This window comes from Pipistrellus hanaki, assembly GCF_964339955.1.
Source record: "Pipistrellus hanaki genome assembly, chromosome: 2".
Lineage (NCBI taxonomy): Eukaryota > Metazoa > Chordata > Mammalia > Chiroptera > Vespertilionidae > Pipistrellus > Pipistrellus hanaki.
The window spans coordinates 55,851,070-55,875,988 of NC_140504.1; the positions used below are offsets into that span (position 1 = coordinate 55,851,070).

The window sequence follows — 24,919 nt, forward strand, 5'->3', positions numbered from 1 at the left end:
TTTTTCTTACATATTTAGTTACCAAACTGGATTTATATTGTATATGCTGTTTGGAAAACTTTTTAACTTAATATTGTTGGACATCTTTCTGTGTTAGTAAAAATATGTCATCCTTTTAACCAGCTGTACAATAAAGGATATTTTTCTCAAGCTCTGAGGTAGCCTTATGAATCCTCCTTCTGTCCTAAAGGTACCATCATCTCAGCCTCTTCTCCCCTCTCAGGGATCCCTCATGCTGGGTGGTTCTGAGAAACACAGTGACGTACTATTTCTGGCCAACACAGTCAAGCAGCCAGAAACCTCACCTGGCCAGCTGCATCTTCCCACGCAAGCTCTTCTACTCTCCAGGGCCCCAGGTGCTCTGTGTTAAGTGAGAGATTTGGGTAGTGATTTTCTAAGATTCTTTCAACTCTAACATGACATATTAGCTTCTAGTTCCTGTATCCCTGTGTTTGCCTTGGCACGGGATGCCCCTGGCACCGAGTGAAAGGGGCGGCCTCAGGAGTCCCGGCTGTGCCCCTGATGGCATTCTCAAAGGCCCCGAAGAACCTCTGCTGGTAGTGGCTGCCTGAAGCAGGCAGGGCTGGGAAGCACCGGGTTTGGGTTCGGGTTCGGGTTTAGGGGAGAGTTATCTAGGCCAGTGGTCAGCAACTCATTAGTCAACAGAGCCAAATATCAACAGTACAACGGTTGAAATTTCTTTTGAACCAAGTTTTTAAAACTTAAACTTCTTCTAATGCCACTTCTTCAAAATAGACTCGCTCAGGCCGTGGTATTTTGTGGAAGAGCCACATCAAGGAGCCAAAGAGCTGCATGTGGCTCCCGAGTCGCATTTTGCCGACCCCTGACCTAGGGAAACAGCTCTCGGGATTTCCTTCCAATATGGTTGGTGATGTCTACAAAGAGGTGTCGGATTCACAGCCAATCAGTAACACAGCTTTTGGGGCCATTCTGCCTTTCTTGAGCATAAGAGTCTGAACTCCAGGGTAATTACAGTAACTGTTTTCCATTTAAAAAGCCCTTTTGCATATATTATCTAATTCTCATTCATGTCTTTCCGATGAGGCAATTGGGATTCAGAGAGTGGGATGATCTAAGATCAGATGACAATTACTTGCTGAAGGAAGATTGAACCCTAAGCTCCACCAGTGTGGATACACACAGACGCGTGACAGATGCACACATAGATGCAAAATATTCATGCAGGACACACCCCTCTGCCCTCACTCTACCATCAATTGCCCTTCCCCGGACCCATCCACTCATTCAACACATAGGTAAGAGCATTATGCTAGGCACCAGTGATAAAATGCTGAGGCAGGAGATATAGCTCCGGATCTCTGAGTCATCCAGAGTCTAGAGTGAGACGGCGATAGGGTGGGGTGAGATTGGTACATTCGGTGTGGTAAGAGCACTAGTGGGGAGGTACATGGTAGAATGGGAGCATATAGAAGGGGCACCTGGCCCTTCCTCATAGGGCTCAGAGGAGACATCCTGGAGAATGAGACATCCAACCTGAGACCCGAAAGATGGGTTGGGGTTGGCAAGACCTGAAGTGGAGCCAAAAAGAGAGACAGAGAATGCTCTACAGAGAGGGAGGGACATGCGCAAACCCTTGGCGGCAAGAGGAACACAGTGCTTTTGAGGAACTACGAAAAGTCCAGTGTGGCTGGGGAAATGATTGGGGGGGGGGGGGTGTCCATTAAGGCTGCAGAGGAGCAGGTGTCTGAGGGTGATGGGCTGGTAAACTTTGTTGGTATGTATGGAGTTGATTTTGTCTTGAGGGCATTGGGAAGTCATTGAAGGGTTCAGTGAATGACATTGGTGACAAGCTCTTTTTAAGATATTCTCCTCTGACCACTGTAACAATCTATGGCCATAGCCGAAACCGGTTTGGCTCAGTGGGTAGAGTGTCAGCCTGTGGACTGAAGGATCCTGGGTTCGATTCCAGTCAAGGGCATGCACTTTGGTTGAAGGCACATCCCCAGTGGGGGATGTGCAGAAGGCAGCTGATCGATGTTTCTCTCTCATCGATGTTTCTAACTCTCTATCCCTCTTCCTTCCTCTCTGTAAAAAATAAATAAAATGTATATTTTTAAAAAAGAATCTATGGTCATAATTGATTCTGATCCTACTTTAGGATATATACTCAAGCTACAGTTTCTACAAAAATCTAGATGTTCAGCTTCAGGATACTTCTGTTTCAACTGCCACCTCTGTTTGATTGGTTTTTGCCACTTAGCCTGGGTCTCTGTGGTCTGTGCTAGGTGGGCTCAGAGCATTGTGATCAAGATGCCATGGATATGCCAGCATGTGGACCAAACAGCTTCTAACTGTCCCCTGCTCCCAGCTTCAGCATTAACCTGGGCCCTAGATTCCAGCTGACAGAATATGGACCGACCAGCCAACATCCCTCAAAAAATACTGGAAAATAGTTGAAAGTATAATTACATAGAAGTATGTGGGCTAGAAAATTCCACCTTCATCACAAGCAAAGGGAAGCAATATTAATATTCAATATAGATAAGAGACATTGTCAATGAAAATGACACATGGCTCATACAACATATTCAATAAATGCTACATCAATTGAGCAGTATTTAAATGAGAAGTCTTATGGGAACTTGTAAAAAGGGTAAGATTTCTAGATAAATGAATCCTACCTAGTAAAGGAATATGCTAATTGACTGCCATGCCCTCAAAGCTGGCAGCGCCCACAGCCACAAGATGGCGGCACCCAGTCCCCTCAGCACCTCTGGGGCTGCAGGTGCACAGCATGGCTGGGCCCTACCCCAGGTGGGTCCAGCTGTTCTGCATGGGCCTGCATCCAGAGTCCCCCAGTCCCCTTAGCCCTCCAAACCCCAGGGCCACCCAAGGCTCAGGTAACCAGAGCTGGCTGAGGCTTGAGCTGCCCGCAGTGGCAGCAGCAGAGGTGTGATGGGGGCATCTCCTGCCCCTGATCTGGGTCACCTCCTGCCCCTGAGAGCTCCTGAATTGTGAGAGGGGGTAGGCCGGGTTGAGGGATCACCCCCGTCCAGTGCATGAATTTTCATGCACCAGGCCTCTAGTATTTAAATAAATTATAGTATTTTATAAAAAAGTATACATATATATTTGTTTGTATACAAACAGACTATCTACTAAAAGCTTAAAAAATTAACACTAGTTGCTTCTGGGTGAGGACAAGAGGCTAAGGATAGAAGGGATAATGTCTGTTATACCCTTCAGAGTCTTTTCCATTTCAAACCATGGATATATGATATCTGATTTAAAAATAAAATTCAACTATATATTCAGCAGGATCCCAATTCAGTGATTAAAAAGAGTGAGGTCAAGCGATAATTACAAAAATGAATAGTTCTCCAAGATCTCCTGTTATTTTAAACAGCACATTTCAGAAAATATGTATGTTGTAACTTTATCTTTGTGGGAACAAAACAAAGAAAACAATTCGATGTGTGCACTTTTAGTACCTATGCAGAGCAAGGTCTCAGTCTGATCCATACATTAGCCACATGTGGACATGTAAATCTAAGTTAATTAAAACCCAAAGTTTCTGTCTCTCTCTTCCTCTCTGAAATCAATAAAAATACTTTAAAAAATTATAAAACTCAAACTTCAGTTCCTCAAGAGCACTAGCTTCAGTCAAGTGCCACGCAGGAGGCTGGTGGCACCACCCTGGACAGTGCAGACAGAGCACATTCCCCTCATTGCAGAAAGTTCTGCCCACAGAACCGGTCTGGACTAATCCAGTCCAAACTGCTCCCTGATGAATGGGACTGCAAGGATGTGAGAAGAGTCTTTGTACTTTGTAAATCTCTGCACTGTTTGATTTTATTTTACAATTATATAAGTTCCTTTGTATTGATTTCAGAGAGAGAACGAGAGATAGAACATCAAACGAGAAGAGAGAATCATTGATCAGCAGCCTCCTGCATGCTCCACACCGGGGATTGAGCCAGCAACCCGGGCATGTGCTCTGACGGGGAACTGAGCCTTGACTTCCTGGTTCATAGGTGGATGCTCAACCACTTATAGTTTTTTTTTTTTTTTTTTTGTGTGTGTGTGTGTGTGTGTGTGTGTTTTAAACACGTATTTTATTGATTTTTTTACAGAGAGGAAGGGAGAGGGATAGAGAGTTAGAAACATTGATGAGAGAGAAACATCGATCAGCTGCCTCCTGCACACTCCCTACTGGGGATGTGTTCACAACCAAGGTACATGCCCTTGACCAGAATCAAATCTGGGACCCTTGAGTCTGCAGGCTGATGCTCTATCCACTGAGCCAACCTGGTTAGGGCTCAACCACTTATAGTTCTACTAGAGGAGAGTTTATGGGCGGGTGTGTATTCCAAATTAAAATCTCATCCTGCGTTTTGCCATGACTCCTGTCATTCACTCAGGAGTCAGGGGTGGCAGAGTGTTGCCAAAGGAGCTATTCCGGTGAGGGGTAGCAGAGAGGCCCACTGTCCCGAGGGCACACACGTCTGGGAGGAGCCCCTCAGGCAGCAGCGGACCATCGCTCCCGCTTGGGCCCCTGCTTTTCAGTCACCAAGGACAGAAGCAGCTTGAGTGCCTGCCAGCAGGAGAAGCAGAGGCTTTTGGAGTTCTGGAATCTGGCAGGGGCGAGGCAGGCACTGGGTAGGGAGTCCACCTCCAAGGGACCCTGCGGTCTCCTCATAGACGGGGACCAAGGCGGTGTGGGGTGGACACTGATCTGAGGGACAGCCTTCCTGTAGTGGGACGGGAGCACGGAGCCAGGCTCAACATAGCACGTGGGAGTGGAATGAAGACAAATGAGGGATCTGATATCCGCATCATGGGTTCTTAAACTGGAGGAAGGACGAGGGTGATGAGAACACCAGAAGGAAAAGATACGGGTCAGAGTAGAAATGTGACCAGTAGGCAGGTGGGAAGAAACGTTGCAAAATTTTTCACCTCAAATAAAACTTAGATGAAATGTTAAACATTGCTCTGGTTATCATCCACGAGACAGAGAGAAATGAAATCTCCTAAAGTTATAAAGAGGTGGAATGAACTCAGAAGCTTTGGGCTAGAGCTGCTTGGGGCACCTCATTTTTCCTCCACCTGAAAGAAGTTTATTGCTGGACTGGGGTCCAAATTTTTCTCAACAGCTTTAAATGTGGCTCAAGATTCTTCTTCCTTTATCAATCTGTTTAACTAGCACATTTGTCTTCTTCATTCTTTCTTCCTCCCCGCTTTCCCCCAAGGTTTAAAATGGCCATTGAATAATCCATGTGTTCCTAGTCCAGCAAGCAGGTGGCTCACACTTCACCCTTGTTCTCTCATTCTTCTTTTGAGAATCCCGATCCTGCCATACTGTTTTTACATCAACACCTTTGCTTACGTATTATCCCCTCTGTCTGGAATATCTTCTCTCCATGCAGAGACGACTCAGATTCCATTCATCTTAGAAGATCCAGCTCCTCTGAGTCAGATGAATGTCATCCACTTCCTGCCATTATTTGTGTGAGAATCCTTTGAGGATGTGTTCCTCTCCTCCATGGGGTAGTGAGCCCCCACAGGGACAGCCAGTGCCTGTCCACCCCTGTGTCTCAGCGGACCCTGTGTCTCAGCGCCTGGGAAATGGTAAGTGCTTAGTAAGTCCATCTCTTTCTCTCTTCCCGTAATCGCCATCCTAGTCCCTTCATTCTCATTGTTATTATCCACTAAGTCAACCATGCTCTGTGGGGAAAACAGATTGTGTAGATGAGTAATGGTGCCTTAGGCCCTTTCTTTCTGGACTTTGTGAATGTTGCTAATGGTAAAATATGTACACAGATAATAATTTAATAAAAAATAAAATTTAAACAAAAGATAAAAATGCACATTAAAATAAATAAATAAATAAATAAATAAATAAATAAAAGCTGAAGAGGCCCTGGCTGGTTTGTTTCATTGAATAGAGCGTCAGCCTGGGGACTGAACGGTCCCAGGTTCTATTCCGGTCAAGGGCATGTACCTTGGTTTCGGGCACATCCCCAGTGTGGGAAGTGTGCAGGAGGCAGCTGATAGATGCTTTTCTCCAATTGATGTTTCTAACTCTCTATCCTTCTCCCTTCCTCTCTGTAAAAAATCCTAAAAAAATTTTTTTAAAGCTAAAGAGATTTTTGCAGATGTGATCAAGCTAAGGATCTTAAGGTGAGCAGATTACCTTGAATTACCTGATGTAATCACAGGGCCTTTATGAAAGAGAGAGGCAGGTGATCAGAAAGGCCAGGTGAGAATGGAGCAGAGGGGAGCAAAGGTGGTGTGAGGGGGGATGTGAGCCAAGGAATGAGGGAGCCTTTAGAAGCTGGGAAAGGCAAGGAGATGGATTCTCCCTGAGACCCTCCAGAGAGGAACCAGCCCTACAGACACCTAACACACAGGCGAACAGAGAGTGGTTCCAGTCTCCAAAAAGCTCATTTTCTGTCTACTGAAAGGAGGGGACAATTTAGGAAAGCGTGATAACGTTTGGAGGTGAGAGGTCATGAAGCCCTAAATTTTACCATCCTGACCATTTTCCTAAAAATCCATCTTCATTGGAGCTCTGAGGATTGAACAGATTCAACCTGTGAGGAGTACAGTGTGAGTCCCTCGATCCATATGCTCTTAGACCTCCTAAGACTGAGCCAGATCCACCTCATTCAATCAACTGTCAAAATGCAGCAGTGGAGCAAAGAAACAGGCATATGTGAAATGTCATATGGGCCAGCAAAAACCTAGGCCTTGCACCGTCCCATCCATGATGGCAACAGGCTCATTTCCAGGTTAACTCTCCTGAAACACAGATGGAAACAAGTTTGGATGGCTGTCACTTTGACCCTCGCCTTTTGCCATACCCTGATTTTTTTTTCTTTTTTTTTTTCAGTTTTGTCTTTAGGTTATTTTCTTTATCTGATTATAAAAAAAAAGTATGTAAAATTTAGAAAGTCTGCCATCGTCCCACACAGGAAATATTTATCAATAGGCAAGAATCTTAAAACTAGCATTTTAGCAAAATAATAATTGTGTATATATAAGAGAATTTTTTTTCCCAAAGACAACCAATGCATTTATTCAAAACACAGAAAAAAGGTAAAAGAGATAAAGATCTGTAGATTGAAAGAGACAAGCAGCAAATTTAACAATTGCAATTAATGAACTATATTTTTATTCTTATTTGAAAAATCTATCTAAATCAGTGGTTGGCAAACCACGGCTCACAAGTCACATGCGGCTCTTTGGCCACCTGAGTGTTCTAACACCAGTTCTTCAAAACAGACTAGCCCAGGCCGAAAACTGACTTCTGTGCATGGGCCACGAAGTTTCAATCGCACTGTACGTGCGGGTTCTAAGAGAATTTTTTAAAAGAGAAGAAGTCCCCAGGGATATATGGGAACCTTGGAGCATTTGTTCTCCGCTCTCTCCACTTCCACATCTGTAGCATTACTCAGGCGCCACATTCTGAGTAACGAGGCTGAAAAAGGATAAGATTTCCAACCACTATGGAAAGAATAACCATAATTAACACTTAAGGAAGGTTTACTAAATTCCAGGCAGTGCACTAGTTCACTTAATCCTCATAATGACCCTGTTCAATAGGTGTTATTATTAGCATCACAATCCCCACTTTATAAACGAGGAAACTGAAGCACAGAGAGGTTTGGTAGGTCATCCATGGTCACAAAGGTAGCATGTGGTAAGATGGGACTAGAACCAAGGAAGACTATCAGCAGAAAAGCCACATGCACCTGACCAATGTGGCTCAGTGATTGAGTGTTGATTTATGAACCACAAAGTCATGATTTGATTCCCAGTCAGGGCACAGGCTAGGGTTGTATACATGATCCCCAGTGTGCAAGAGGCAGTCGATCCATGATTCTCTCACAACATTAGTGTTTCTATCTCTCTCTCCCTCTCCCTTCCTCTCTGAAATCAATAAAAAAAAATAATATATATATATATGTATTCAAAGAAAAGCCACATGTTGGCCACCCTATTATACAGTTTCCCATAGGAGAGAATATTTGATTTCACTAAACTGAACCTATGAAGGCAGAAAAGCAAACAGACTTTATGAACACTTTTAAAAATAAAGGTTGAAACACAGGGCTTTATGAAAATTCAACAAATTAAGATACCCCATTCCCATCAATAATTTTAACAGATTTTTTTCCTTTCAATTTAAGTAGTGAAAAACACATGATCACTGTTGAAAATTTGGGCAATATACATAAAAAGTAGAGTGAAGAAAATAAAAAATCATATGGTCTCACTTGTTTCTTTCTATGGGCTAACTCAGTATTGTTCAAAGTAGGCCAAAGATTAGAATCACCTGAAGCTCATCTTTAAAAAAATCTAGATTCCTGGGCCCCACCTCAGACCTACCAAACAGGAATCTCGGAGGAATTGATATCAGAATTTCGTCATGCAGCCGCATTTTGCAGCTTGCAGTCCCATCCCCTATGGAACTCAGTCAGTGGAGTCTCACGCACTTTCTCCACAGATGCAGGTGCTATGCCAATGCCCATTTGAAGCTTCTATTTTGTTTCCAGGAGTCTAGAATGAAAGGAGTATGCCTCCTTCTCCTTATAGTGTAGTAATACTGCACTAAATGTAACTAGAATTTTAAAAATTTTTAAATTAAATTTAAGTTTAAAAGTGAAAACTACATTTTTAGTTGTTCTTATGCCCAACGAAGTTTGAGTATCACTGCCCGAGGCTGAGAAAGGGAGGTCTACAATTCTTGGACCCGGAATTTAAAATTCATGCCCTCCTGGACACGAGCTCCTCCCCCATCCTTTCCTTTTGGAAATCAAATTGTCCTCAGGGACAGTAAAGAAAGAGGAACTGAGGAAAACATGTCCCATTTGAAAAGTCAGGCGTGGGGTGAGGGAAACCAGATTTCTCGATGGGTATATTTACCTTCTGCTACAGGCTCTGTGCCCAGGGTCCAAACAGCTTTAATGCCGTCCCCGAGAGTGCTCAACAGGCTGTGTCCTCAGCTCTGAGCCTGGTTCAGAGCCCTGAATCTAGCTCTGCTTTTTTCCGAATGCAAAATGGCTCCTCTCTATTGACACCAGGCCAACAAAGGATTTTCCAAATATGGACCCAAAAGAGCATGTGCAACTTTGAAGGCCACAGCGAAGCTTAAATAGCTAAAACTTATTAGAAGGAAAGCCAACAATTGACGCCAAAAGCACGAGTCCTTAAAGAACAGATCAGCAAGACAAAAGCCAGAAAGAGGAACAAAAATATGCATTGGAAGGGAGGGGTGAGCAGGGAGGTGTAGATTTATATGGAAGGGCTGACATCATTGTTTCCCAATAATACTCAGCATGCAGGAAACAGATGGGAAAGAAGTGGTGGAAGGGGCTACTTATGGCAACAGGGCATGCTCTCTGTTTAGAATCCCGCCATTTGGAAACTAAACGCTTTGCTTTGAAAATCCGAGGACGGATGGGAGCTCCATTGCCAGAAGTCTGATCAAAGTCTAACTAAATCCTACTGAACTTATCACCTTGGCAATGCGGTAAAGTAGAGCTGTGCGCATCAGATCCTGATTTACTACCAGCACAGCGGGGCTGTTCGGGTCCTAGGTGACGAAGCCATGGAAGGGGAATTTAATGTCAGGCAGACATGGATTGAGTCCCATTTCCTGGCGGGGTGACATTAGGCAAGTTTCTTAAGTCTCTGAGTTGGTCTACATGTATAAGATGGGGGACAAAGCAGAACTTCCCTCAGACAGTGGGGAGAGGGCAAGGTTTTGCCTTTATACCATACAACTAGATTTAATCGAGAAACATCATTGGGATCATCCGTTAACATCATTTTTAAAGGTTTTATCTTTTAATAGAATCCCTCATTCTCCTGCCCTTGGGGAGGGCATAGATATAGCAAAACCAATTGCCATTCTTATTATCAGCTGTTCCGCTTTCTCCTGAGGGCAGGTCCGCACGCCTGCCACTGATGACAGCTTCTGTCACTCCAGCCGGGGTCCCCCTAACCAAGCCTGGCCACTATAAATAAGTCCAATCTCCCTTCCCCCCTCACCCCTGTGCAAGAGGGTGTGACCAATTACAGTGTCAGGCAAAACCATGTGGTTTCCTGTCTGCAGAAGCCAGCCACCCCGTATCTGTCATCCCTCACAGCCAGATGATGTTTGTTTATCCTTTTGTTGACTTCCCCCCTTTACAAATGACCCACTCTGTCTGCTTATTCTCTCTCACCCGCTGCCTCACATGGTAACATCCCTGCCTGCACATCCTTCAGGGCCCTCACTGCATTCTTCCTCATTTTCTTTTAGTACTTTTTCCATCTCACGACCCTGATCTCCCCCTAGACCGAGAACAACTTGAGAGGATCTTTGTAACCCAAAGGTGTCTAGCACATAAGAGTCCCATGCAATATTTGTCATATTGAATTGAAAGCCTATACAAGATGGTTTCCGAATAACATATAAAAAATGGGTAGGGAAAGAAATATACAGAATGACAGTAATTAGCTCCGCCGGCTTTCATAAAGGCAATAGATTTATCTATAGTTTGTCAGATTCCGACTTTATATGTCAAACTGTTAGAACAGTAAGAGCTGGTATATGTTGCTCCTGGGCAGTGACATTCACCTCTTTCTTTAAAAGGTGTTGCAGAGGGGGTCCCCAAAGGCATTCTGGGCCACGGGTGTGGTACCAGGGCCTGGTATGCATCAGCCTAGCTTGCACTAGAACAAAGAGTGCCTGAGACTCAATCCCAGAAACTCAGTTGGTTCTGGGGACCCGCCAAGAATGTGGCTCATACCAAGGAGTGACTGGTGAGGCACTAGAGAAAAGGCAGTGCTTCTATCCGGGAGTAGCTACGAGCCTTTGAGGGGAACCTTAAATAATCTTAGGTTCCTGATAGTTCAGCACATCCGCAGTGTCTCCTGGCTGGGGCTTCCTAGAAGGGACCTGACACCGGTTTCCTGAGCAGGAAACAGGGTCAATCAATCAGCTGTTCTGTGCTGGCCATGGGGCTCACCCTGAGAGGCGCAGTGAGCTATCAATCAGAGCTGGGTGAGTAACTGAATGCCACCTGCCTTCCGCAGAGCTCACCAGTGGTCTGCACACACAAAGCCAGTTAGAAAGCAAAATAACAGGTAGAATGAAGACCAACATGGGGATCTCTGACTCTAAAGCAGAAGGTGTTCCAAGAGGGAAAGAGGATCCTGGCTGCAGTGCACAGGGAGGAGCCTGGGAGGAACTGGTGAGGGAGGGTAGGACTTGAAAGCTGGTAGGGGAGATGGAGAGGGAGACAGAGGGGAAGGGGGAGGGTGGAGGAAGGGGAGGGAGAGAGAAGCACCTCGCAGAGAGTAAAATGCTATCCAAAAGTGAGTTGTCACTATTACTCTTAATGACTTAGGCTGGTGGAAGAACAAAGCAAAGGGAGAAAAAGCTATTTTTTGCAGGTGTTTTTTCTCTCTCTAACAAAACTGTAGAGTAAATGCCAAATTATGAAATATGCTATTCTGGGAGATTGTGCTCATGCCTAAGACCATGGTCTTGGGAGTCAGACAGATGTGGATTTAAATTCTGCCTTCCCTATCACTATAATCTTGGCCAGGGATTTAACCTCTTCCAGCTGAGTTTTCTCCTCTGTAAAATGGTGATAAATAGCTCGATTTTACAATGTTCAAAATACTACGTTTGCGTATGAAGTGGCGCGTAGTAAGCAATTACTGCAGGCAGTAACTCACAAAAATAACAAGCAGATCTGATTTGGGACTCAGCCTTCAGTTTTGGGTCTTTGAGTCATCCAGAAGTCATCCAGTCATCCTACATTTCTTATCTTTCTCTATTAAAAGTTGCTGTTAGAAAAAAACACTTAGGACCAGTATCTATTCTTCTCTGAACTTCAGGCAGAGTGTTTCCCCCTGGGGTCTTTCATTTTAAGCCTCAGCTAAAATTGCATCCTGGGGAAGAGTAGAGGGACACCTTGTGCTATGTGGACTCCTGGAGTCCTATCAGGCTGTGCTCCCACCTCACTAAGGCCTGGGACCAGCCCTCTGAGGGAGGAAAACCAAGATCAATAAAACTCAGGTGTGGCATTTGTGTTGGGGCTGAGAGAGAAATAGCTCAGAAAATTGGGTGGCCGTGCACCCATTAGCAAAAAGAAAATTAATGTCAAGGGAGGGAATACGTAAGTGGGAAATTGCCACCTTGGCTTAAATACATGGGGAATAATGAGTGAAAAATAAAACAAAGAAAACAAAACAAAACACAAAGAGCGAGAAGCTCCATGTTTCCGGGCCTCAGGGTCCTTGTGAAGAAACCTTGCAGACGGAAGTGGAGTCCTGTACCCAGAGGCCAGGCTGATAGCGGCTCAGCTGGATCGATCTGTACTGGAGGGAGTGAGCACCAGGGAGCCCCCACCAGAGGGTTTATCACTACCTTGTTCCCAAAACAGTTAGCTACAATCTCTAATGCAAAAGGAGTGGGGGGCTCTTTTTACCCCCAGAGTAAGTCCTGGATCTCTCCGCCCCGCCCCCTCTTTCCACCCACTGCTACACAATCCCAGGAGACCTGCTGCAGTGAGGTGATGGGACAAACAGTTCTCAGCCAGTACTCCAGAACTGCCTTGGTCAGTCAGCTCCTGAACTCAGAATGTGCTCTCCCCTGCTCCCTGCCCCCAGAGAACAGGTTTCCAGACTAGCCCATAGATGTCCGATGGAATAGGGGCAAACAAAAAGAATGCATGGAAACTACAGCTCTAGTGGCACAGGAGACCTTACCCACCACTTACAGCACCAACTTTGGGAAAATGTGCCCCTAACGTTCAATATTTCTCTCTGTCCCAGCAGCAGGCCAAGCCCCCAGCTCCCTCCGGCCCCAGCAGAGTGTCTACTTGGCTCCGGGGCAGGCCTGGGGCCAAGGAGAGTGGGCTTCCTCAGCAGCCCCAAGGTCCTGAGGCTGGAAGGTGTTTGGGTAGCTGCCAGCGTTGGTGGGAGAGGGTGGGGAAAGGGGAAGGCTATGCCTGTGGTCAAGGGGCTCTTGGCAGAGGTCTGGAGAGTGGGCCAGAGGGAGGGATGTGGGTAGGCGGAAGTAGCTGTTTCTATTCTGTGTGGGTTGTTTGTCATATCCAGACTATACAGAGGACGTTACAGTTCGGCTTTAGCTTGCTCTGGTTCTTCCTGTTTCACTCGGGAGAGCCCAGATTTGGGAATGCCCCTCGACACCCAAGCCCACAAGGTTGCTGTTCTGTCTTCACAAACCCCACCTCCGGGTCTTATCTTCTGTTTCAGTTCCCGATGGGTCCAGGAGTGGCGGGGTGTCTTTCTCAGATCTTCAGTTTCAGGTTGACATGGTTCTCTCCCACTATTACACACTGGTGGTCTTCTACTCACAGTAGTCCTGTGAAAGCCCCTCCATTCAAAGGGGCAGTCAATCAGCTTCCTCGTGGTGACTGATCAACCCATACGACCATATCATTTACTCATTTCTTTGGAGCCCTCATTCATTCAGTCATGGATGGTAAGTGGTTATACTAGGGCGAGCCCAGGGTGTCAGGATAATAATAGCTACATTTGTAGCTTATTATATGCATGCTCTCTGTTAAGTGCTTTGCCCATATGAACTCATTTATCTTTCCCATAAGACCTCCTATCCCCATTTCAGAAGTGGGGAAACTGAGGCCCGAGGGTATAAGTAACTCGCTCCAGGGTCACTCAGCGGGGGACAGGCAATGTTGGGATTCTATCACAGGCGGTGAGGTTCTGGAACTCCTAATGGTAGACCCCAGTGGGGACACCTGACTTGGGAAGACCAGGGAAGTTTTCCAAAAGCAGCTGAGACTCAAGGATGAAGAGTTAGCCAGGGAAAGTGTGATAATGATGTGCCAGGCACGATTCTAGGAGGGAAACCATGAAGCCAAAGAGACTACCAGCCCTGGTTCTGCGTTTGTTAAATCTAATCTTGAACAGAAAAAATATTTACCTTCCTTGCTAAGACTTTGCTCCTGTTTATGTTTGGGTATCTCGTCTATTTAATGTGGATAATAAAAGCTTTCACATTCTTCTCCTTGGTCTTGACAGCCAAATTCAAAGCTTAATTGGTTTCTGCAAGTTTGTTCCCATCCCTTAGACTGTGGAAGGGAGTCTGGAGAACACGATTTTTCCTCTCCCACAGGACCTAGCACAGTGCCTTAAGATGTAGTTGTTAAATAGAACAATTTAGCCTTGGAAAATAGAACAGCTACATCTAAAAGTACCCATTGCTTTATCCTTGTTCTCTGAAATAATGGGGCTATCTTATTCTTATTGAATGTAAAATTATACTTGTAATGGGCATTTATGTATTTATTATGAATCTGTTGTCATCCCTCAAATCAAGTGTGTATATATATATATATATATGTGTGTGTGTGTGTGTGTGTGTGTGTGTATGTGTACACACACACATACACACACACACATATATTTCTTTTTTTCCTCTTTTTCAATTTGATAACAATTAGAAAAACAGCTTCAGGAATAAAAGGGCTCACAGTTCTTATCAAACATTCAGAGGGTGCATTTTGAACGGTCTAAGCTCCTTATCTAGGGGGAAATGGTCTGTAAACCCCTGCATTTGCTGTGGTTCTTAACTCTGCCCACATTTCAGAACATCTAGCTTTTAAAACCCTACCCATGCTGGGCACCAAGAGATTCTGATTTAATTGGTCTAAGAGGGGGCCTGGGCATTACTGTTTTTGGTTGTTGCTTTTTTTTTTTTTTTTTTTTTCTCTCTACATGATTCCACTCTGCCACCATCTGACCCTGGGTCAGAGCAATATCACTTTGTACCAGGGTCTGGGTAAAATGACACAATTGTTTGCAAGCATGGAAGCAGAGTACTTTCCTGACAATGCTCTCTCAGGGGTCCCAGCACCGAGGGAGGACCCAGCACATTGGGGTCAGAGGGGAGAGGTAGGAAATGCTTGCGGACAGACGGACGGACGGACACACTCTGCCTCACAGGGCTTCACCCACAGCCCCCCAACCACAGGCGACAAAACGATGTGGTTTTCATGGCGTAGCTGCAAGCAAGGGCCTTCGTATCCAGTGGTCAGACAGAAGAGAGAGAAAAGGACTATTTTCAGCAGTGGCGGTGAGGAAGGGATGATCTTCTCCCTCTATTCCAGGCAGGAAGAGAAAGTTATCTGGTTCCCAGGGGAGAGCTGGGGGTTGGGGCAGCAGCCACTGTGCTGGAGGGGAAGCCAGAGAGGCTCCTGCCAAGTTGGCCGGGAGCAACCCCATGCCATTCTTGGGTGTTCTCACCAGGCCGGAGCAAAGCGGTTAAATACGCAAAAGGGGAGCATTGTCCTTCACCTCAGGCCTGTGAGCAGCGAGGGACAATCCACAGGGTCTGAACTTGGCATCTGTGTGAATGCCACAGAAACCGTACACACAATGAGAGTGTGTGTGTTTTCCTAAGGAAAAGGGTTCCTGTTTTTCGTCAGCTTCCTAAAGATTAAGGATGACAACTGGCCCTGAGCAACTTCCGCTGTAAGCCGAACACCTATTTGTCACCCACACACTCTGCCCTGTCAGATTTGTGCAACTGAAGGTAACAAGGCTGAGCCACAGCGAGTTACGGAAGTAGATGACATTCATCCTCTGTGCTCGGACTCAGGAGTATTGCTTCTCCATGTTCAGATGGCCTGAGCCCAGCTAATTGTCACCAGATTTGTCCTCCACCCTAATTCAGGGCTTCTCCTCCCTGGGCAAGCACAGGGGGTCCCTTGGTTTCCCTATCTCTCTGTTCTGTCCTTCTGCCGTATACTCCTAGACCCGGATCCATGGCTCTCTGTCTCTCACCATCATTGTACACTTGCCCTCAAAGGTTAAGTAACTATGATGACAGTTTGCGGAGGTCCTCCCCAGCCTTCGGGCTCCTAGTTAGCACAGTGACTTGTCACCCTCAGGATTCTGGGCTGAACATCTAAGGTCACGGACAGTGTCAGTTCAAAGCTGACCCCTACATAGGTATGTTAGTCATCTTTTCCTCCCTGGAGGCAGAGTCCAGGCCTTGGGCTTCATTGTCTGTCAGGCAGTACATGTTTCAGAAAACCCATAAGGAGGATACACTGTTTTAGAGAAAACATTAGCACTGACGTTGATTCTACACTCTAACAAATGTAAGAGACAACTACCTAATTAGTTTTAGATGGGGGAAAACAGAAATCCTAATTACTTTCATTTATATAAGCAATTTTTAAAAAAAGACATTTATCATGTGTGCCCAGTTCCCAGAGGGCACAATAATGGTGCCTGGATCGTTCAGTAGGTCAGTTTCCTTTCATTTCAAAGCTGAACTCTACTCAGGTATGTCAGTCGGTTTTGAAAGCACGCTGATCCCGGGGCTGGGCTGTCTGTTTTCAATTTGGGGGGATGGGGGACCATCAGAGGAGACTGTTGGCCTAGACATGGAAGCCGTGGCCTAGACAGTTGTGCCTGACAGGCCAGGACCCTCTGCAGCCTTCATGACCCACTGTGTGGCCTTAGGCAAGCCGGTTCACCTCTCTGGGCTTCCTCCCCTCCTCCCTAGAGCAGGGAACACTGGGGCCTGGTTTTCAATTTCTTTTTCTCTTTAAGCAGTAACCCCATCCTTTCCCCACATATGGAACTCCAAGATACAAAGCAAGTGAAAGCAAAGTTGCCGAAGGGTGCTTCTGAGGTATCTCCACAGAACCCAGGCGCAGGGGTCTTCAAACTACGGCCCGCGGGCCACATGCGGCCCGCAGAGGAGTCTGATCCGGCCTGCCAGGTTTTTTGGGCAGTGAGGGCAGCCGAGGTGTTACAGTAGGAATTAGTAGTTCATATAGTTCGGCCCTCCAGCTCTCTGAGGGACCGTGATCTGGCCCCCACTTTAAAAAGTTTGAGGACCCCTGACAGGGGCTCCTGGAGGCAGGACGGCGGAGCACCCCATGCAATCAATTCTCACAGCTTTGGAGGGAGGGCCCCACACAACGCCACGTCATGGCAGATGGCATTGTCAGGAGCATTGAGAGTGTCCCTGGAGAGTGACCAAAAGGCCCCAGGAAAAGCAGGTGAAGGGAACCTTCATTCTGAATTTCTGAGGGTACTACTGTACTTGAGTTCTCACACCTTCAAAAAAAACCCTCAATCCCAGCCATGTGATTTCAAATGTGCCTCTCGGGATGGTTGGAAAGGATGAAACGCAGGGACTCAGCTATGCCTCACTTCCAAAAGGGGCAGTTTTGAAACCTATGGTGCCCCAGCTCTAAAACACTGAGCCATTTGTCCTAATGACATAGGAGGCTCTGAACTCCAGAATACCGCAGGAATATCACACCACTGCAAATTACTAGGTGCTGCCCAGTCTCTAAAACACCAGAACTGAGACAAAAGCCTTGCACTGTTTTTTGATCTGCACATCTGATATGAGCTAATCACATCGTTTCTTGAGATAATTTTCCTGGAGGCAGAATTCCGCACAGTTAAGCAGCCCTTGAGTTGCCCTTTTGTTGTATCTACGTATAAGCACACGGGCCCGTATAGTGGGCGGTTTCCTCCCTGAAGTTCCTGAAGACAAGGCCTTTTTATCCCGGGTAAATGCCGGGCCAGTCAACCTTACAAAAAAGGAGCCATTGAATGCCCCATTTCCCCAACTTTCCTATGATTAAAACCGTCTAATCTCAAATGCTGGTATTGTATTTTCAGATTGTCTTCTTTCCCCCCTCCCCTGCCCAATGTTTAAGTTGTCTCTACGCTGAAGGATTCCCTCTACTTTTTTCCCCCTGCAATCTGACCTTGAAAACAGAGACCCTCTCCTTTTCTTGGACATGCCCTAAGCTATTTTGGAATCGAGGCCCTCTGACCTTTTTACAACACCCTTCTCGTCTGGCACACCAAATGCTGATCTGAGAGCCCAGAGGAGGTGAAGGGGCTGGGGGGCTGGGAAGGAGAGGGAGGGAGGTACTGTATATTTGGCATCCGTTCAGAAATTCAGAAAATGTTTGTGCAACCACTCCCCCGGCCAGGATCCACCGCACCCCCTGCCTTCCAGCACATTAATAAAAAAAGATGTGAGCGATGAAATTGGAGAGCCGGGGAGGGACACCCAAGGTGGTCATAGCTGTGGTCGTAACTGATCCCCACCTCACACGCCCAGCCCGCATCCCTCCTCTCCCCAAATCCAAAGTTTGAGATCAAGGTCTCTGTAGTCCCCAGCCCTACGCCCCAGAAGGACCCAGTGAAACCGGGGCAGCAACGCCCATTAACGGCCTCTGTGAGACTGGCGGAAAGACTGACACCACCTTTGCGCGTCGGGGTGGCAGTGCTGTGCACCCTAAGAATCGTATTGTTCTAAAAAAAAAAAAAAAAAGTAAAGTACAATGAGCACACAGGCCTGGAATACATTAACTTGTGGATTGAATCTAACGCACCCCTGGAGAGTCCATCTCTCTCCCTCAAACAAAAAGAAGGGGGTGGGGGGAGGGTGTGGGGGAAGAGGCGAAGGCACATTACCATCTTGTCCCGAGCTTTCCAGATACTCCGTCAGGTCGCAGCCGAAGGCGCCGGTGGCTCCCTTTCGTTTCAGCTTCTGCTTGGCACCCTTGTTCTTCATGAGTTAGTCCCGAAGAGGGTGCCCCTCCGTGCTCCCCTCTCCCCGCTGCTTGGCACCGCGCCGGAGCCGGTCTCCCGGACTAGATCAGCGGCTGCCGCGCGGCGTGGGGGGCCGCATGGGCGTCCGGAGGCGCTGGGGCCCGGGGCAGGGCGCATGGACCCCGCGGGCGGCGCGGAGCGGAGCCGGGGACGCGCTCCTCCGGGGCCGCGGGCCGTGCGGAGCTGGCAGCGGGGGGCCGGCTCGCCAGGGAGTGTCACTTCCTCACTGGGCGTCCCGGGGACTTTCACGGGCTCTTGCGGTGCCTTCGGGTGTTTTCCTCCGCCAGCCCGCCCGCCGGGGAGGAGGGCGAGAGCGGCTTTCCGCCTCTCTGGGCGCCCGGAGCGGGCGCGGGGGGCGCGGGGGCGCGGGGAGCCGGCGCGGGGCGAGGCGGCGAGGTCCTCTCCGCGGAGCCCGCGGTGCTGCCTTCAGACGGCTCCGGGGGGACGCGCGGCCAGCATCCTGTCTCCCTCGCCCGCCCGCCCTCGCGCCTGCCTTTTTTCCTGTCTTACAAATCCTAGGATCATCCAGCTCAGGAAACGCTGGAAGGAAGTCCGCGCGGGAGGGGGGCGGGGGGTGGAAATTTTTGGCAGCTCCGCGCCTGTGTGAGTGCGGAGCGGAGGAAGTAGGTGGGTGGGTGGGGGAGTGCGGGTGGGGGACGGGGATGTTGGGGGGGAGATCGCGCCGCTCGTCGAGCCGCTGGGACTCGGGAGAGATACTAACTGGGCAGCTGGGGGGGAGGGGGGGGGGACCGCGGCTCCCTCTCCGGGGGGACCCGCCGCCCGAGCCGCCGGCTTCCTGCGCCACCGACGGGGCGGGCGGGCCGGGGCGCGCGGGCACCCTGGCCGGAGCGGGCTCGGTGGGGCTGAGAGAAGGCCTGCCTTGTGTATCCTCCTTGTCACAGGCGCTTTGACACTTTCTATTTCGGTGCCTGCCTTCTCCTACATGAACCCTTCAAGAGCAATGACAGACACAAAACACTGGGCTACAGCGGAGAAACTGGACGGGGCGCGGTTCCCGCCCGAGCTCTTACCCTCCAACTCGGGGCCCAGGTACCCCCACCCCCAGCCCAGCCAGCGCCCCTCCCAAGGGAGAGGAGGGTAGAGGCTGGGGCTTGGTCACCGCTGCCCAGGACATTAGAAATCTGGTCACAGATTCAAGTACACACACACACACACACACACACACACAACTTTCTCTCTCTCTCTCTCTCTCTCTCTCTCTCTTTCTCACACACACACACACACACACACACACACACACTTTCTCTCTTTCTCTCTCTCTCTCTCTCTCTCTCTCTCTCTCTCTCACACACACACACACACACACACACACACACACACACATGCATTATTGCTAGGCTTTCCTCCTCTCTGGACTCCCAGAGCGGGTGTGATGGGGCTGGGGGAAGAATCCAGGATTTCAAGTGATGGATAGCCTCTAGCACAATGTGGAGAAAGCCATCTCCCACAGAGAAATTACTGTTTCTTTAAGTTGTCTCAAGTGTTCAGGAGGGCATGTAATCTCTTCCCCAGTAGATCTGAAATCCCCTGACTTGTGTGCAACGCAGCGCACAGTAAGCACACAAATGCTTGTGATTTAACCATTGGCGGTTTAGATCCAACTTCCTGTATACATTCAAACCCATATATAGGCTTGAAGGGTAAGGGACATTCCTACAGGTCAGATTCTTGGTACAAGCCTTGCTATTAGTATTTTAGTTGCTAAATACCTTTCGGTCACGTATCTCATCAGGATAGTTTGTGAACTTTAACCCTTGACCTCATCTCTTTGTTAGAGGTCACAATGAATGCTTGCCTGCAGAATCTGGCCCACAGATGTGTTTGGTTTGGCATACACCATGCTTCAAAAATTTTTTTAAATTAATTGCCAACACTAAAGAATTAAGAGGTTTCCCATAACAGAGCTGGACTTCTGGATTCTCTTGTAAAAAAAAAAAAAAAAAAGGAAGATCGGGTAACACGGACTGCTGATGCCAAGTTGTGTCAGTGCCCTCGGAGGCACCCTCTTTAGTCGCTCAGCCCTCAAGGCCTGTCTTCCCCCTTTGCACCTGCCTGGCCACGGCAGCCACTTGAGTTCTCAGCCCAGTCTCTCTGTGTGTGTTGTCGCCTTCCTTCCATTTTCCATCTGTCTCTCAATGACATCACCGCATTGCCTCAATCTTGGTGAGACATCTTCAAGTAACCACTGACTCACTTCTCTCTTTCTGCCCACACGCCAGGCTCGTCCTTCCCAGACCCGTGAGTCCTTCAAGATGCCTGTGGTCTAGAGTCCTTCCTTCCAGTCTGTGAGATTGCTCCCTCCTCGGTTGTGAGAAGAACTCCCAGCGGCTGAGTCTGGTCTCTCCCCACTTGAGCCCCGCTGTGTGCGAGAGGCCTGTGAAGCTTCCTGCAGCATTGCTGTTACTCTGTGCCTGTGTTGCTCAAAACTGCCAGTGACTCCATGTTGCCTACTGCCGGGATAGCAATTTCTAAGCATTTTGTAATACTGCTAGCATATTTAGGATAATGGCTTGTTTGTCCTTTTATTTATAGAAAAACATCTCCACATGAGACTGTAGTAATTACCATTACCATTTGTTTGGGAGTTTACTGTAGCAAAAACTTCCATATTTGTTATTTCATCTGGCCAACAGTGGATTTACTTTGGCAGCAAAGGAGAGAGGCTGAAGGGGTATTTTTTTTTTTTATGGGTCTAGGCCCCCTGGGCACAAATTATGAATAGATTGTCAGACCCTATGATTTACCTTTTTAAATCTTTAAAACACTCTTTTAACTTTTTATTTTTAAGTCATTTCCACTTATAAAAATATGCAAAAAAATACTCAAAGAATTCCAAAAATACCCTTCACCCAGCATTTCCAAATATTCATCTCTTATATAACCAGAATACAATGATCAAAATTAGGTGATTCATATTGCCCCAATAATAACAAATCAACAGACTTTATTCAAATATGAATTAATTTTAAATTACATATCATTTTTACTAAGTAATGGTCTTTCACATAGTAAAGTTCAACAGCTAAGTAGGAAAACAGTCATTTACAAGTAAATTGCAAAAACACTTCCCAGTATAACATTAGCTACGTTCCAGATCCCCTTACTCACCATCAAAACCCAGCAGGCAGAGGTTGTCACACAACAGGGCTGTCTCGGTGAACCGGTAAAGCTAGTAACCTTGGCATGGCCCTAAGATTCTTCGATGCCTCACTGAGGACTCCCCAAAGGGACAATCATAGCATTTCCAATCTGGAACAGCCTGAGATCTTCTGGTTTTTGCTTCACGATCAGTTGGATTCAAGTTGTTTTGTGTTCAGGGTTGAGGTGAAACTGAGCACTGGGCAAGGCATCCTTTATGCCTGGGCCCATTGAACAAACCTTTCTTGAAATGTGTGCATGGTAGCCATTTGTCTCTATGTGATAATGCTCACTTCACCTGCACCTCATGGTTTGAAGAACTCAGCACGTATCAAGCCAGAATGAAGCCACGTGGTGACAGCCTCATTCAGAGCCTGGGAAGCTGCCTCCTCCCCGGTTGCTCTGTCCCCTCTCATTGCTGAGCACACCCTGCGGTCGGTGCCAGACTCACTCTGGACACTCTTGTTTTTCTATTGTTCTTTCTCTTTTTCCCCATGTTTCCCTTTCTCCTTGCTTTCTCTCTAAGGAGCCTTTTTCTGGGTCTGTGGAAGAAAGTCAGAATTGGATTCCCAAGGATTTTGTCCATGGGCCGTGGATTTCCTAGGAAGCAGGTTCTAATGTACGATTGTTTAAGCTAGGGGTGTCGAACTCAATCAGAGAAGGGGCCAAAATCTAAAATCCAGCCTAAATCGCGGGCCGAATGGTTTACTGAACAGTCATAAACTGACAATGTCATAAACTGACAGCGGAGTGCAGTGATGACAGCGCGGTGCGGGCCACATTGCAAGGCCTGGCGGGCTGGATTTGGCCCGCGGGCCTTGTGTTTGACACATGTGGTTTAAGCTATTGGCCAATGAAATAAGGGACGCCTTTAGCCGATTATCCTGGTGCAAAAAGCACTTCCCTCCCACGGAGATCCTGTGGCAGAGTTCTGTCACTGGCTGTGCTTTATCTTACCTGCAGCTGTTTAAGACTAATGCCTATCGAGGTGTGCCCTCTGCAACCCTTCACTCTGTGAAGGTAGCAATTTTCTCTGCCCTAATTAAAGGAGCCTGACTATTGGGAGATTTTAATGTCACCTGTGATCTAGCCTTTGATTTCACCCAGTTTGTCCATAGGGTTGGTTATCAGCGATCTCAGTTTCCTTTTCTAGTTTCTAACTAATTAAATATACATGTAATTCCTTGTCCATGGAGTGTGCTTAATATGTCCTGGATTTGGCTCATCTTCCTACGGGGTTCATTTCCTCTCCCCTCCTCCCAGTTTAAAGATGCCAGCTTGTCACTGATTGTTAGGTGCTATGGAATGCATTGTGCCTCCCATCTCATATGTTGAAATCCTAACCCTGAGTACCTCAGTATCTGACTGTATTTGGAGCGAAGGCCTTTGAAGAGGTGATTGTGTTAAAATGAGGCTACCAAAGTGGGACCTAATCCATTAAGATTGGTGTCCCTGTGAGACAGGGGTCCTCAAACTTTTTAAAGTGGGGGCCAGATCATGGTCCCTCAGAGAGCTGGAGGGCCGGACTATATGAACTACTAATTCCTACTGTAACACCTCGGCTGCCCTCACTGCCCAAAAAACCTGGCGGGCCGGATCAGACTCCTCTGCGGGCCGCATGTGGCCCGCGGGCCGTAGTTTGAAGACCCCTGCATGTGAGAAGAGGAGATTAGGACACAGAGGGACGCCAGGGATGGGTATCAGAGAGAAAAGACTCCGTGAAGACACAACAAGAAGATGGCTACCATCCAGGCAAGGAGAGAAGCCTCAGGAGAAACCAAACCTACGGATCTTGGATGTCCAGCCTCCCACATTGTGAGAAAATGAATTTCTATTGGTTAAGCCACCCCATCTAGGGTGTTTTGTTATGGCAGCTCAAGCAGACTATTATATTGGGTGAAACTCTTCTATGCGAGAGGCCTTGTGCCCCCGCCCTTCAGCCCAGTGCCAGTGCCCTGAGGATCTGAAGCCAGTAGGGAATGAGGATGGGCGGAGCAAGGGGGCTTCTGGGGAGTCATGGCTCCCACACTCCATTATTGCATTTCTCTGTGCTGTGGGCCCCAGATTTAGGTTTTGCTACAAGCCGTTGCTTCTAAGTGTCCAAATGAAGTTGAATCAGCATTCTTAGTGGGGTCGGGGAGGTTCACATTACCAGTCTCTAAGCAAACAGAACGGAGCGGAGAAGAGGTGAAGAAGGAACAAGAACCAGAATCAGCCTCCCAGTCCTAGAAGCCAGGCCAGTGGTCCGCCTGCCAGCGGTGCATCCGGAGACCTGTCAGCGGACCCTCTATCGCTCCACAACCATGAAAGCCAACCTGCATCCGAGGACAAGTGGGCGCGGTGATAGGAACGAGAAGGAGGGCTTCAAAGGGTCTCACTCCACGCTTACACACTGAAGAAGAGACATAGTTATTGTTATAAATTATAGTCTCCCCCCTCCCCCTCGTTGTGTGTTTTAGTTCCCTTTCAGTTCCCTGGGTCGCAAAACATTACTGGGTGGCAGTGGGGGAGGAGGGTAGCATTGGGAAACACAACTTTATAGCCTCCTATTCCCAGCTGAGACTGTGATTCAGTTGCTTCACCACCAACCAGGCATTGGGGAGTAGAAAGGGCTGAAGGTGAAGAAATAGGAAGAAAGAAAAGGACTCGGTTATAAAACATGAAGTCTTATTAACTTTTTAAAAGAAATGGCGTTGATCCGTGCCCCTACCTGCTAACTCAGAATCTCAGACTTTTATGTAAATACGAATGTAGAGAAAGTGGAGTTCAAGATGACTCCAAGTTTATAAGATTGGGGCCGGGAAGGGAAAACACTATTTTTTTTTTTTTTTAAAGAAAAACATACTTCTCTGTATGTCCTTGGCTGTATCAGAACTTGCAGGGGGAAATGCCCTTTGATGGTGTACAATGCAGGACTGGAGAGAATGTGAGAGGCTGGGATGGGAGATTAGCTGAGACACCTGCACAGCGTTGAAAATGATTTGAGAAACACGTTTTCCTCACTTATGTTTTACTCTAATTTACTTGCACTGAAGGCTGTTTAAAAACAAGAGGTTTGGAGATCCTTTGTGTTCTGCAGAGCTTTTAAAAACCCACAATGACATTTGACCCATAACGCACAGGGTAGCATTCAATG

At 47.4% G+C, this 24,919-nt stretch overlaps 2 protein-coding genes across 3 annotated transcripts in view; both read right to left on the reverse strand.

The window, feature by feature from the left end:
- ARHGAP31 (Rho GTPase activating protein 31) overlaps positions 1-19,177 on the reverse strand; it is a 106,261-nt gene extending 87,084 nt beyond the window's left edge. For both annotated transcript variants that reach the window (XM_084871500.1, XM_084871499.1), the window contains exon 1: positions 18,487-19,177. In XM_084871500.1, the coding sequence (XP_084727626.1) occupies positions 18,487-18,586 (100 nt within the window). In that variant the 5' untranslated portion in view covers positions 18,587-19,177. The remainder of the gene's footprint in view (positions 1-18,486) is intronic.
- The window catches only part of ADPRH (ADP-ribosylarginine hydrolase), a 433,494-nt gene that overhangs the window by 329,868 nt on the left and 78,707 nt on the right, over positions 1-24,919 (reverse strand). The window lies entirely within an intron of this gene.